This window comes from Triturus cristatus, chromosome 10, assembly GCF_964204655.1.
Source record: "Triturus cristatus chromosome 10, aTriCri1.1, whole genome shotgun sequence".
Classification (NCBI taxonomy): Eukaryota; Metazoa; Chordata; class Amphibia; order Caudata; family Salamandridae; genus Triturus; species Triturus cristatus.
Genome location: NC_140593.1, coordinates 253,963,923 through 253,977,519, shown reverse-complemented (window position 1 = coordinate 253,977,519; position 13,597 = coordinate 253,963,923). Strand labels below are relative to the sequence as shown.

The 13,597-nt window shown below is 45.2% G+C and overlaps 1 protein-coding gene across 2 annotated transcripts in view; it reads left to right on the top strand.

The window, feature by feature from the left end:
* TMEM196 (transmembrane protein 196) overlaps positions 1–13,597 on the top strand; it is a 445,343-nt gene that overhangs the window by 299,191 nt on the left and 132,555 nt on the right. For both annotated transcript variants that reach the window (XM_085630035.1, XM_085630034.1), the window contains exon 3: positions 1,413–1,667. In XM_085630035.1, coding sequence (XP_085486161.1) covers positions 1,413–1,667 — 255 coding nt within the window. The remainder of the gene's footprint in view (positions 1–1,412; positions 1,668–13,597) is intronic.

Here is a 13,597-nt window from a genome sequence, read left to right as displayed (position 1 = left end):
ACCCCTGGTTAGATTTAGAAGTTGGTAGGATGCACACGTATGTGGCTGCAGGGCCTGACATGCGGCCAGACTCTTCATCCAAACGCTGGGATGTGTTGGTGGGTGTGTACAGGGTCTTGCTGCTGCAAGAATGGCTGGGTTGGGATAGGGACAGATAGGGGGCATGGGCATCCAACCACTACTGTTTCTTAAAAAATAAAGCAAAGAAATCGAGTGAAAAAAAGCACAGTTTAAAAACATTATGGTTCAAGTTGTACAAACAATGTAATATTCCCATAGGAAAAAACGTCAAAGTTTACTAACAATAGCCCCGTTAAACGCATTTTCTTAATCACATCAAAACCTAAAAATCCCTAGCATTCATCTCTCAGGGTCTACTACCCAAGCCATATTGGTCCCCCGCTGTGAAATCCATAACTCGTCCCGATATTTCACATGCCCTCACACATTATGAGGCAGATGCCTTCAGAAATTACATTAATGGCGTCATTGGTGACATTACAATTCAGTGAACCATTGACTTTATCCATGGCATGATATTGGGTACAGCATTGTTTGCTTTGACATGTATTATAATTTATTCATGGCTTATTGTCTAGTCTTGTTGTTTAGTGTAATAAACAATTGTGGGGCAGATTTACAAGAAAGTGATGCATCGGTAGAGATGCGTCACTTTCCCTGGGCCACCCTGAGAAACACTTGCGCCACCATGGATGTGCTGTATTTACAATACGGCGCACCATGGCGTAAGGATTGACAGATGTGTTAGAAATTCTAACTCATCTGTTGGCGCAAAAGTCATGCATTGCTTGAGTCATGTCGAAAGCATGAGGCAACTCCAACATGGAGAGGCCTATCCTCATTGTGCTGTGTTACTCCTTATGCCTGCTCCAAGCAGGCATAATGTTTTGACACAGTGGCGTCCTAGAAGTGGCGCAGTGAAATCTACAAGATTTCACTGAGTCACTTGTACAAGGCTTTTTGCAGGGGAACGTCCACCCTGCATAAATTATACCTGAAACAGGTATAATGGGATGCAGGGCTTTACAACCTGATGCATCTAACTAGATGTGTCATGTTGTAAATGGGCCGCATTTTTACACTGCCGCTGCCTCACAAAAAGTGACAAAACGACGGTGCAAAAACGACGCCAGAGAATTCAAAACAAGTCCTCTTGGGCGTGTGCTATGGATTTTGTGGCATATGGGGTGGGAATTGTTATTTTGTAGCAGCCAAAAACCCAGAGGGTTATAGTATTTAATTGTAACCATAATTGTGTAATACGGGATTATGTGCTAGTAAGTACTTGCAGATGCATTTCTTTCTCTTTACTTTATAGTGATTTACTATTTTATACCTATATATTCTCCGCTGTGACGTTCCTTTATTGTGCCTCATCTTATCCCATACAGATGATCCTATTTTCAGCCTGCTGTATATGCGGACTTATTGGAGGAATACTCAATTTCCAGTTTGTACGTGCTCTGTCCAAGAAGACGTCCTCACTATACTCTCTGCACCTCGCCTCCATGTCTCTCGCTTGCATTGGCATCAGTGGGTGTACAGTGTCCTCGTGGCTCACTTGCCGATTGGCCAGCTTTGAGCAAAGACGGATGTTCTTGGAACGAGAGCACTCTCTTCACCACTCTCACGAAATGACAGAAAAGGTGAGTGTGTCTTTTTATAACTTGCTTCACACAGAGCGTTTTTAAAAGAACAGACTTGTTCACCCTCTCTCACCCACTGACACGAGATGCCCAAAGAGCTTGGCACTTTCACGGTAAACTATCATAGAGCAAATACTTAAAACGTCCTAAACATTATTAGATTAAGTTATCTCATGTTATGTTACTTGGCTTTCGAATCCTCATGGACTGGTATAAGTGGTGAAATCCATCAATCAATTCGCTTTTTTCGACCATAATTCACAAAAAAGGGTAAAACACAATGCAAACACATATTGAATACTGTAGGAACCACAACCTCAACCACAATGGGAAGCCTGAATTAAACTCAAGAACACATATTTGCAGGAAATAGAAAGTTGACCTCTGTTCCTAGACTGCATTACAATGTTAGTCAAGGATATCTCTGATCTTAATGATGTCCCAAGAAAGTTAGATTCAGCATAAAATAATGAAGGAGGATGTAATGGTATATTCATAATGACTTTTCTACTATTAATTATGTCTACATATGTATAGGCAGAAAAAAAAAGAAATGCGTTCATGATTGATCACCCTTTGGCAACCTTGGGAAAGATGATCGTACCTGCTATGAAAGTCATATTGAAGCGAATTAGGGGCTCGTAGACAAAGTTTTTAAATGGCCAGTACGAGTAAGATTTTTGTTCATTGCAAGACTTTTATAGAATATACTCACTGATTAGTTAACTAAGTTCATACCTTCTATCCATAATAAAAAGGAAAACCCAAGCAACGAGCAGCCTTGGTAAGATAGTTCATTCATGGGACAGAACACGAGAACTGCCTTCCCACGTCATCCCTTATTGTCTTTCTGGTCAGGGTCATCTGTGGATGAACCCATACCAAAATGCAACAGGGGCCCATTTGATTTTATCTTCTAAATCCTGATACCCAGCATTCCTGTGACTGGCAAAAATTGAGATCACAGGCAGGAGATCCAATATTTGCTTCAGCTAGTGTAATTATTTCATAGCTGATGGTATGCTAGCATTAAGACCTTCACAATATACCTTCATGCGGATGCTCCTTAATTGTGGTGACCCCCCCCCGTGTGTCACAGTCCCATCAATTTTTCATATCTCTCTTCCGCTGATGAAGCAGCTGAAATCTAACAAACATATTATTTAATAATGTTGCAGATGATTCCCAGCTAATGTTTAAGATCTTACCTACCTAGCAGCCATCACATCCAAAACAAGAGGACATTTGGATTCCATTGGGCATAGATTTGATAGATGGACTGGCAGAGAGGAAGTAAACATCCCCATTCTGCCTCCCCCTGGGAGGTGCAAAGGCAATCTTGGTGCCAGTTGATTAGGACCTGATGCCAAGACAGGGCTGTCACCCGAAATGTTTCCTTTAATCGACCCCAATTCCTGCTTTCTAGAGAGGTTTCTTCCCCCTTTGCAGGAAGACATGAGGTGAGCCCTCCAAACGTCTACCTCAGGGAACAGAAATACTTTTAGGTATCTGGGGTTGGGGACTGCAACCCAGTGCCAGGATAAACATGTACTTCAACCACTCTGTTTTTCACCTTTATCCTTGATGGTCTGCTGTGCTTTCTAACCCCAAGAGGAAGAGATAGGGGTTGATACACCTATGGCCTCAGTGGCCTAACAAAACGTGAGTGGGCCCCCCTGTAATATATGATGAAGGGGCCCCTCACACACACACATCAGTAGGGGCTGCGGGGGCCCCCTCCAGTATGGATAAGCCTTGTTTGCTCCCGCCACACTGCAGGGGCCTTTGCTATGCCTCTGAGTTGCCCACCAGAGGGACTTAAATTCCATCAGACTACCATGAAAAAAGTGAGAAAAGGAATGGGGTGGGGTGTTGCACTATCTTGGTATCAGGCTCCATCACTGAGCATCAGTCAGTATTTCTGCCCACTGGAGGAGGCAGAATGGGGGTTTATCACCTCTCTGCTAACCCATATGTCAAATCTACATATAAAGACATCCTATTTTCCTCTCACTTGTCATGGGAAATAGCTTTAGTATTTGGTCCCTGGATCAGCTGACACCTAGAGAACCCACCAAACCACAAACATGTCTGAAAATTAGAAACCCATGGGAATCCAGGGTGGTGTGGCATGCCTGGATCCTAGCATATTTTCTTACAGACTCCCTGCAAATATCAAAATTATGCATAAAAAAACCCAATTCATCTATTTTTGCACAGGGATTGCTGTTGCATTTTGTCCTGGGTTAGCCGGGACACAAGGAATCCTAGAAACTCTGCATTTTTAAAACCTAGCAACCCTGGGGAACTGGAGTTGTGCATGAATGGTTTTCTTGCATAACATTAAATTGTGGGTCTAAAAGCCCATTTTCACATATTTATGTCACAGCTATTTCGGGCACTTCCAGCTAATGGACAACGTCTTACTAACCTGTGTTCAACACCACTTCCAATAAAAACGCTGCCTACCCCTTCCCCCATGTGTAGATGGACATAACACATGTCATTGAAACAGATCAAAACTGTAACCATATGAAGACCCTATTGGCACTACATTGACTTCACAAGGCCGCGGTTTGACTTATTAATTTTGCTGATGATAGACCCACCAAAAGAAATGAGGTATTGTTTTTATTGGAAGAAGTGTGGGACTTTCCTAATACCACCAGATCCTTCTCTCACAGTAACTTGAGAAAATCTGTGATTTTGATCCCAAGTAACATTTGCAGGGCTTTCTTGGTAAGGAACAGTAGTGAGATCCATGCAATCCTCACCGCTCTGGACTGCTCTCTCTGTCTAGTTTTCAGAAATGTGTGCAGTGGCATGTTTCCCTTGGTGCAAGTGGACCCTGTGCCAAAGAGCAGCTACCAACATTTACAGAAAGACGGAAATTAAAAAGAACAATCTTTACTGTCATGGATGATATGCCCACCCACACAAGAGGGCTGATGTTTTTATTGAGAGAAGTGTAGGAAAGCTGAGTGGTAGAAATTATGTTGATTCCCATGGATTTTGAAACTCTCTCTCACTGACACATGAGACAAATATGTGATTTAAGCAGTGCTTAATTTGTGCTGGTGCTTGCCGGTGCTTAGCACCGGCACCTTTTTATCAGGGCCGGGTCTACACTGCCACTGCCAACTTACTTCACCGACACGACTTCACTGCACTGCACTGCAGTCTGTCGTACTTTAATATTCGGGACCACGTAGGGAACAGGGCCCTACCCCTGTCTATCTTGGTATTAGCGAACCGCAAATGGTAAATGCGGCATGTACGAGTGCTTTACTTATCGTTCTAGCTATGAATGCACTGTGTACACGTTATTCTGCTGCACTACGCGGGTTCCATTTTGGAAGCAGTGGCCATCTTGTCATTGCCCTCACATAGGCTATAATGGAGCAAATACGGGCCTCACAGTACATGGGCTTCTTCTCTGACTTCTCTGTGACCTGGGCAGCTGGCTCTGCTGCCCCGGGTCAAACTGGTCTCACGAGCTCCCCTTCCTCTCTCCACCTGTGATTAGCATCAGGGCTTGACCCGTCATAAAACCCTTTCATTCTACACAAGCCCCTGGCTAATCTCTTTCGCACCTGGCTGTTCCTGCTTTATGACTTGGTTCCCAAAACAGGAGATGCTCATGTTTATTGGGGGGATCTGTTTACATGTAATGTGGGATCTGAACCTTGTTGTGTAAATCATTGTGGGCTGGCCGAACTGGAATGTGGGATGGTCATCATGACTCTGCCTTTTCTTTGTAATGTACACTTGCATATTGCCGTATCATAAAACCTAGGAATGTATGCTTGAGGCAGGAAAAAGGGTATTTAAGATGAAGTCCATTCCTATGATTTTCAGCAGTCTCCTGAGAACATACACGCTGTTGTACTTCTAGGATACCTGTCATTGGTCTGCAGCCAATAAACGATTCTTTGACTTCACCCAGAAGACTCTGTGTTTCTGTAGGTCCGGAACAGGGTGAACCCAGAAGTCATAGGGTGTGTGTCCCTGCACCGCTGGGTCTAAATTACCCAGTACTTCAGTTTGGCGCCCAACTCGGGACGATTTCAGCGGTACCAGTCCAAGCCAGAGGTTCGTGAGGAGCTTCGTGTGGAAATTCTGGAGGAAGGCCGCCACTTCATCGACCCCTGCATGTCGACGTGGTCCGAAAGTCTTTTCTGCGAGGTTCTCCGCGTCCCGACGGCTACGAAGGACTGCTGCCCTGATTAATCGACCTGTTTTGGACCCTTGACGAGTTTGAGAGAGCGAAACAATCGAGAGAGTCTTCTGGTGACGCCATCGATTAGCAATATTCAGTTAAGTATACGTGGAGCGTCTCCCATTTGTTTTGGTATCCTTCGGGATCGTTTGGTTTGATTTGGTAATAGGTGATTTGGTGTTTGCAAACCCCAAAGCCAGAGGACTCGTGTATTCACGAGAATATCGTAATCGATAATCCTTTGACGTTTGGATCTAGACTAGTGAGCGAAGATGCCTGGTTCTAGAATATTTGGTAGAATATTTTGTTTGGGTTGTGGAAGAGATTTCCAGCTGGAAGAATCATGCCCGGTTCCTCCGGTTGGAACTCCAACTTATGAGCTCTATGTAAAACATGGCGTAGGCCCCATTGCATATAACGAAGTGTGGATCCACTACACCAGAAAAGACGGTGTTTTAAAATGGCCCCAAAATGGTAGTTTTGATACCGATATTTTAGATAATTTGGAAATTAAATTGTTTAAGAAGAAAGCCCGGCCGGCGATGTTTGACTCTTTCCGCTTATGGCGAAAGGAAGCCAAACAAAAGGAAATTAAGCTAGCGAAAAAGAATAAGAGAGAAAAAGGTATGACAGTAATGCAAGCAGCTGTACAATTTAAAGACAATGAGGAGGAGCAGATGAGCGAGCAATTACACAGGCAGCGCAAGTTAGGGATTGACAAATGTTACCCAGCTTTACCACATTCTAAGCAGAATGAGTTAGAAGAAAAGGAGAAAGATCCCTTGATGTCGCATTTGTTGAGTTCGCCACCCCCGTATGTGCAAAATGCCACGGCGCCTCCCCAGCTTGTGAATATGCCTCCTCCAGTCAATATGCCGCAAGCTTTGCCGCAACCGCCAGCTGCTTTGCAGCCGGCTCTTATCCCTGTAGCGCAACCCTCTCAAGGGTTGCCAGTTGTGTTTCCAACTGCCCCCGCACTTCCTGCGACTTTGCCTAATTCAGCAGCTGCCTCCCCTAACACTCTTCCTTGCACCACTCCAGTACCCGTTTCTACATCCTCTTTTCTTCCCTCTGTTTTTCCCCCTGTTTCCGCTTCAACTTCTCCTTTAGCGCGACAGCGTTTAGCTAATGTGGTTACTACATTAATGTCGCCTCTCTTTGAGTCGTCTGGTGCGACTCCTGGTTTACGGCGTAAGCAATTGCGTAGTCAATTGCCTAACCCTGATGAGAAAAAGGTAATAGACAGCATGGCGCGTAGATGGATTGTTTTCCCTTCATTGTATGATGTGGAATCAGTTGTCAGCGTTTTCCATCAATGGGATGCCCCAAAACAGAGATATGTGTTTGAGAAAATGTGCGAATTTCTCTCTGAAGAATTGGAGGATAGTGGTAAAAATCCGAGCCCGCAGGAATTGTGTAGAGTGAGGTTTGATTTTGGAACTGGTATAATCGTGGACCGCGATATAGATAAAGCAGTTGCAGTTGTATTGTCCTTCAGGAATGATGATTGTCAACAGTCATTGTTTGAACAAGATGTCCTTGTGGGGAAAAAGGTAAAAGCGCGACAATACCCCATGAGAGAAGTTCCCCCGGTATGGAAGGAAGCAGTCGCAGCTGCCGGTGGTAACCCCGCTGTGCCAGCGCATTTCCAACGTGTTTGGGTGCATGTTCCATGGAAGCGCTCTGAGGTGTTAGCGCTTAAGCAGACATTACCCGATCCCCGTAAAAACCCAGCAGGTTATTATAAAGAGTTGTCACAAACAGCAGGATCATGCGTTATGAATTTGGCAGACATAGACATGTTGTTTGGTAATGTTGTTCCACAGCCTCTATGGGGGTCAATACGTAATGCAGATCACGATGCAGAACTAGGGGATACATGGGCTAACATTATTGCTGCTGATACTAGACAAACTGGTGGCGCGAAACCTGAGCCTTTAGTAGCTGAACTGCCTGGTAGAATCATCACATATATGAAGACACTAATGCCTGCAATGCGCGTAAATTGGGACAAGTTATCTGCGTGTAAACAGAAGAAGGATGAGACAGTGTCAGACTTCTTTACTAGGTTTGAGGAAACGTTTATTGACCACAGTGGGCAGGATATGAGTACTGAGGGTGGCCAACGGTTATTTGTGGATAAGTTTGTGCAGAATTTACTTCCTGACCTGTGTAAAAAGTTGAAAGATTCAGAGAGTTCTTGGGCTGTTTCTTCCTCAGCGCAAATACTGGCTACTGCACAGTATTATGAAAATAGAGATAAAGACGAGAAAGATAGGACAGAGAAGAAAACAAAGGAATTAAAGACAAAGGTCCTTTTACAGCAGGCCTATCCACCACGTGGAGGTCAGAATAATTATAGGCAACCCCAAGGTGTTTATCACCAACCCCAACAATTTCAGAACAATCAGCAAATGAATGGGTATTATCAACCACGTGTCCCTGTGGGTCCCAACCAATGTTCATACTGCAAAGAGGAAGGTCATTATAAATATAGTTGCCCTAAATTAATGCAACGGAACGGTAATGTGTATGGCGCTAGAGGTAGGGGTGGTCAGCAAGCTCCTAGAGGCAGAGGGCGTGGAAGTGTTCCCCAGAACGCGCGTCCTCTTCCGCCCCAAAGCGCCATTAATAGCTTTGATCAGCAAGCTAACGCGACTAGTAATACGGCCCAGTATTACAATAATGATTATTATGTGGAGGACGGTGATGCAGAAAGTAGTGATTACTAGGACAGCCATAGACAGAGAGAGGGAGTTGTTTCAGTGCCAGTGGATCAGAGTGGACCGTATGTTGATGTGACTACAGCAAATGTAACGGAGCCTTTTCTGCTAGACACTGGTGCTGCAAAGAGTTCAATCATGCATTCAAAACTCCCTGGCGCACCTTTGTCTGGCGATATAAATGTTTTAGTAGGTTTTTCTGGCGCCCCGGTTAGGAACCCGATTTCTAGTCCCATGTCACTTTCTGTTGGGCCTTGCGAGCTGAAAGCACCCCTGATTCTGACAACAGGTTGTGGTGAGAATTTGCTGGGATTAGATTTGTTGAAAAGATTGCATGCTACACTGTACTGTTCTCCTTCAGGAGTACAACTTACATTAGGCAAGAAAGTGATTTCCCCAATGTACTTGTCTAAAAACACAATGCCACCTGAATTGTCATCCCTTCCGGATGCCCTTTGGGCTACTGGTCCCAATGACGTGGGCCTCTTGGAGATACCGCCATACGTGGTGACTTTAAAGACTAATGTCAGACTGCCACGTATTCCCCAGTACAAAATCTCTAATGAAGGCCAGAAAGCATTGTTAGACATTGTCGGCGACTTGATTAATAAGGGTGTGATTGAAGAGACAAGAGGCAACGTTTGCAATAGTCCGATTTTACCTGTCTTAAAACGAACGGACCCTTCACAGCCACCTGTTTACAGATTTGTGATTGATCTTAGAGAGGTTAATAAGATTGTTGTGCCACAGTTTCCGGTTGTCCCTGATATAACTGCCTTGTTAACGATGATTCCAGCCTCTGCTGCATGGTTTTCAGTGATTGATTTAAAAAATGCTTTCTTTAGTATCCCAATTGCAGAAGAGAGCAGAGACATTTTTGGTTTTAGTCTGGGAGGCCGAAGCTTCCGCTTCAAACGCGCTCCCCAGGGCTACTGCGAGAGTCCATCCATATACAGTCAAGCTTTGAAAGCGCAGCTTGATGCACTTGTCTTACCTAGTGGCGCTATCCTGATTCAGTACGTGGACGATCTACTAATCGCCGCGGATACTGAGAAGATCTGTAAAGAAGCCACATTGTCATTGTTGCGCCATTTATCCGCTTTTCATCACAAAGTGTCTCTCTCTAAGCTGCAATATTGTCGACAAGAAGTGACCTACTTAGGTCATCTCTTATCGAAGGAGGGAAGGAAACTGACCCCAGAAAGAATTCAAGCCATTGCACAGTTGAGTGTGCCAAAAACACAGAGAGAAGTGCGTGCTTTCTTGGGCATTACTTCATACTGTAGGCATTGGATTCCTAGTTTTTCTTTGTTGGCAAAACCTTTATTAGCATTAACATGCAAAGACACACCGAATCCTATCCCATGGTCTGAAGAGTGCCAGAAAAGTTTTGTGGAATTGCGCAATGCATTGTGTTCAGCACCTGTGTTGGGCACTCCTGACTATAGCAAGCCTTTTACATTGTATGTTCACGAGAAAGATGGATGTGCGTTGTCAGTGTTAACACAGCCTTTTGGCGACAGACCGCGCCCATGCGCGTATTTTTCATCCACCTTGGACCCTGTAGCGAGGGCATTGCCAAGCTGTCTGAGAGCGACAGCTGCTGCAGCAATGTCTATCCGACAATCTGCTGGTCTGGTAATGGACAACACATTGATCGTTATGGTCCCACACGCTGTAGACACATTATTAAATAGGACCAAGACACAACACTTGACTAGTGCGCGATTATCAGGGTATGAACTCACACTGTTAGCGAATCATATACACATAAAAAGATGTAATACGCTGAATCCAGCTACGTTATTGCCAATTCCAGCAGACTCAGATGAGATTGAGCAACATGATTGTCTGTTCAGAACAGAAGAAGAGACGAAAGGGAGAGTAGATTTAAAAGATACTCCCCTGACTGAGTGTGATGGTACTTTATGGGTGGATGGTTCATGCTTCAAACTCCCTAATGGTGACACGACTGCTGCATATGCTATCACGACTTTACACACGGTCGTGGAAACTGCACGAGTGCCACATAATTCGGCCCAAGCAGCAGAATTAATTGCCCGCACGAGAGCATGCGTGTTGTCTGAAGGAATGAGAGTTAATATATACACAGATAGCCAGTACGCCTTTGGCGTGGCTCATAATTTTGGACGACTGTGGAAAGAGCGTGGGTTCCTGACGTCACATGGAGCTAAAATTCAGAATGGCAAGTTGGTGAATGATCTCCTTGAGTCACTGACCCTACCGTTGCAAGTTGCGATCATGAAATGCAGTGCGCACAGGAAAGTTACAGATAATGTTGGACGTGGGAATGCGTTTGCTGATGAGACCGCGAAAGAAACAGCACAGAATGTGAAGACTAGAATGTATGTTGCAGGCCCCGCAAGATGGGTTAATGATGTTGGAATGTGTGAGAACACAATAGAGAGTGTGAAGTCGCTTCAGGCTGAAGCCACAGAGGAAGAGTTAAGCAAGTGGAGAGAGAGTATGGGTAAGTTGGATGAGAATGGTTGTTGGATTGATCTGACAGAACATAAGCGATGGTTGTTGCCTGAGGCATATGTGCTTCCAGTGGTTACTATGGCACATGGAATGGCACATATCAGTACGAAAGGTATCTGTAAGTTGTTGGCTCCAGTATGGCAGAATGCTGGGATTCCCAAGTGTGCAGAGAATGTGGTCAAGAATTGCATGGTATGCTTGAAATACAACCCTGGTAGGGGAACCCCAACTCCAGCCGGTCACTTTGCACCCCCATCATGTCCATTCGAAGTTTTGCAGCTGGACTTTATTCACATGGAAAGATGCAACAACCTGAAATATGTACTGGTGGTTGTTTGTGCTTTCTCAAAATGGATAGAGGCTTATCCTCTGAAAGATAACACTGCCCTATCCACAGCCAAAGCCCTTGTGAAAGAGTTTTTCCCTAGGTTTGGAATGCCAAGAATGGTGTGGTGTGATAATGGAAGTGAGTTTGTGGGTAAAGTGATGAAGAACGTATGTGAAGGTTTAGGCATAAGGCAGAAATTCCACGCTGCAAATCACCCCCAATCAGCTGGACTAGTAGAGCGCTACAATGGAGCCTTAAAGCTCAAGCTGGCCAAAATCCAGGCGAGCACCGGTCTTAAATGGCCTGACGCCTTGCCTTTAGCACTCCTGTCCACCAGAATGACCATACACTCACGAGTGGGACTTAGTCCCTATGAAGTAGTCTTTGGCCGCCCGGCCAACGTATGGGGTGTGCCAAGGCCTACGAAGTTCAGTGAGATTGAGCATCCAGTACTGCTCGATTACCTGTATGATTTGACTGTTAAACTGCGTGTTTTGCACCAACAGGTACATGATACTCTTCCCCAAGCTTCTGAACCTCCTGGACACCCCATCAACCCTGGTTCGTGGGTCCTGGTCCGGAATTTCCAGCGTAAGGGCAACGACGAGCCTCGCTGGATCGGCCCTCATCTTGTGCTCCTGTCAACGAGATCAGCGGTGCGAGTAAAAGGAAGGAAGCATTGGATACATGGTACCCACTGCAAAATAGTCCCCTTGCCTCTGCCATATGACCAGTGGGTCAAGGAGGGTATCGCCGACACTGAGACAGACACTGTACCTCGTTTTGTACCATTCAGTGACGCACGCCTAAAAGACACAGCTTCAGTCCAAGAGAGTGACAATATTCTGCAGGAAGCTGTGCCACCATCAAATCGACTGGACACCACTGAGCCTGAACTTTTGTTCCAAGACCAAACGGCACCTGGCCGTCTCCGCTATAATTTGAGACCCAGGCCCATGGACAAATAAAGATTTCCTTACTATTTCCTTTTTGGACACTTTTTGCTCTCCCATCTGAAGGACTTTCTTGATTTTTGTTTTTCGAACCACCATCCGGGTTCTGCCGCAGGGTCGCGGTGCCAAGACTTTGGGGTACAGGCCGAAGACGTTAGGTCAACGGTTCTGGTTGGTCTAGGGCGTTTCCCTGGACTGACAGGCGTACTCCTTAGCAGAAGAAACTCATCCGCCGCGAGCGGCCCGAGTAGAGGATGGAGTTTTTTAAGATGGAGAGACCGATTGAGGAAATGAACTTTAAAACCAGAATGTGTAGAATTGTAAAAAGTAAATGTTTTGTCTTTTTGTGCCTTTTTACACTGTGTAGTATTATGATGTTTATTGTAGGATTTGTGTTTTTCTCCACTCAAAAGCCCATTGCACCCACTGAACAGCCTATACCTCTTTCTACTGCCTCCTCTCACTCTTTTCACCCTTTGCCTGAACACGAACAGACCAGACGATCGGAGTTTGTAAATAACTCGTTTATCCAGCTCTTGCACCAGCACCAACTAGTAGTGAATACGACCAATTGCTGGGTGTGTGGGTTAATGCCACATACCATTAACAAGGGTATTCCTTATTTGGTGCTGCCATATAGTTATAATGGATCGTCATGGGCATTCCAGACCATGTTTCTCTACGCCCTAGAGACATACTCCCCTCGCCAACCGCGTTCCATCAGACCTGGTACAAATAATAAAGCCTTAGTGAGAGGAATTGCCGATATGAGTAGGGATATTGATGCATACTCATCCATTCCCAAAGAAGAGTTGAGACCTTATGTAGGATGGAACGCGACGGGGTATAGTATTAGTCTGGGTGAAAGACAGCGAAAAATCTCATCTCCAATCTGGGTCGTACCCCACATGGGTCGGTTCTGCTTACAGGGTAATGGTCAGAACCCTAGAGCTCAACTGGGAAGAAGTGACTGCACTGAAACGTACACGTTCCCGTCACAGTTTTCCCCTGCGTTTTTAACTGCCAAGGGTACATATTTCATCTGTAATGACCGAGCATATACATGGTTGCCCCCTGATTTCTCGGGCACATGTTATATTGCGAATCTGCTACCGCCTACATTTACTGCCGCCTCCGACTATCACAAGACCAGAGTTGTGAGAGGTGTGATTAGTAAGGAGGACACTGCCGGTCAGGAAGCGGGA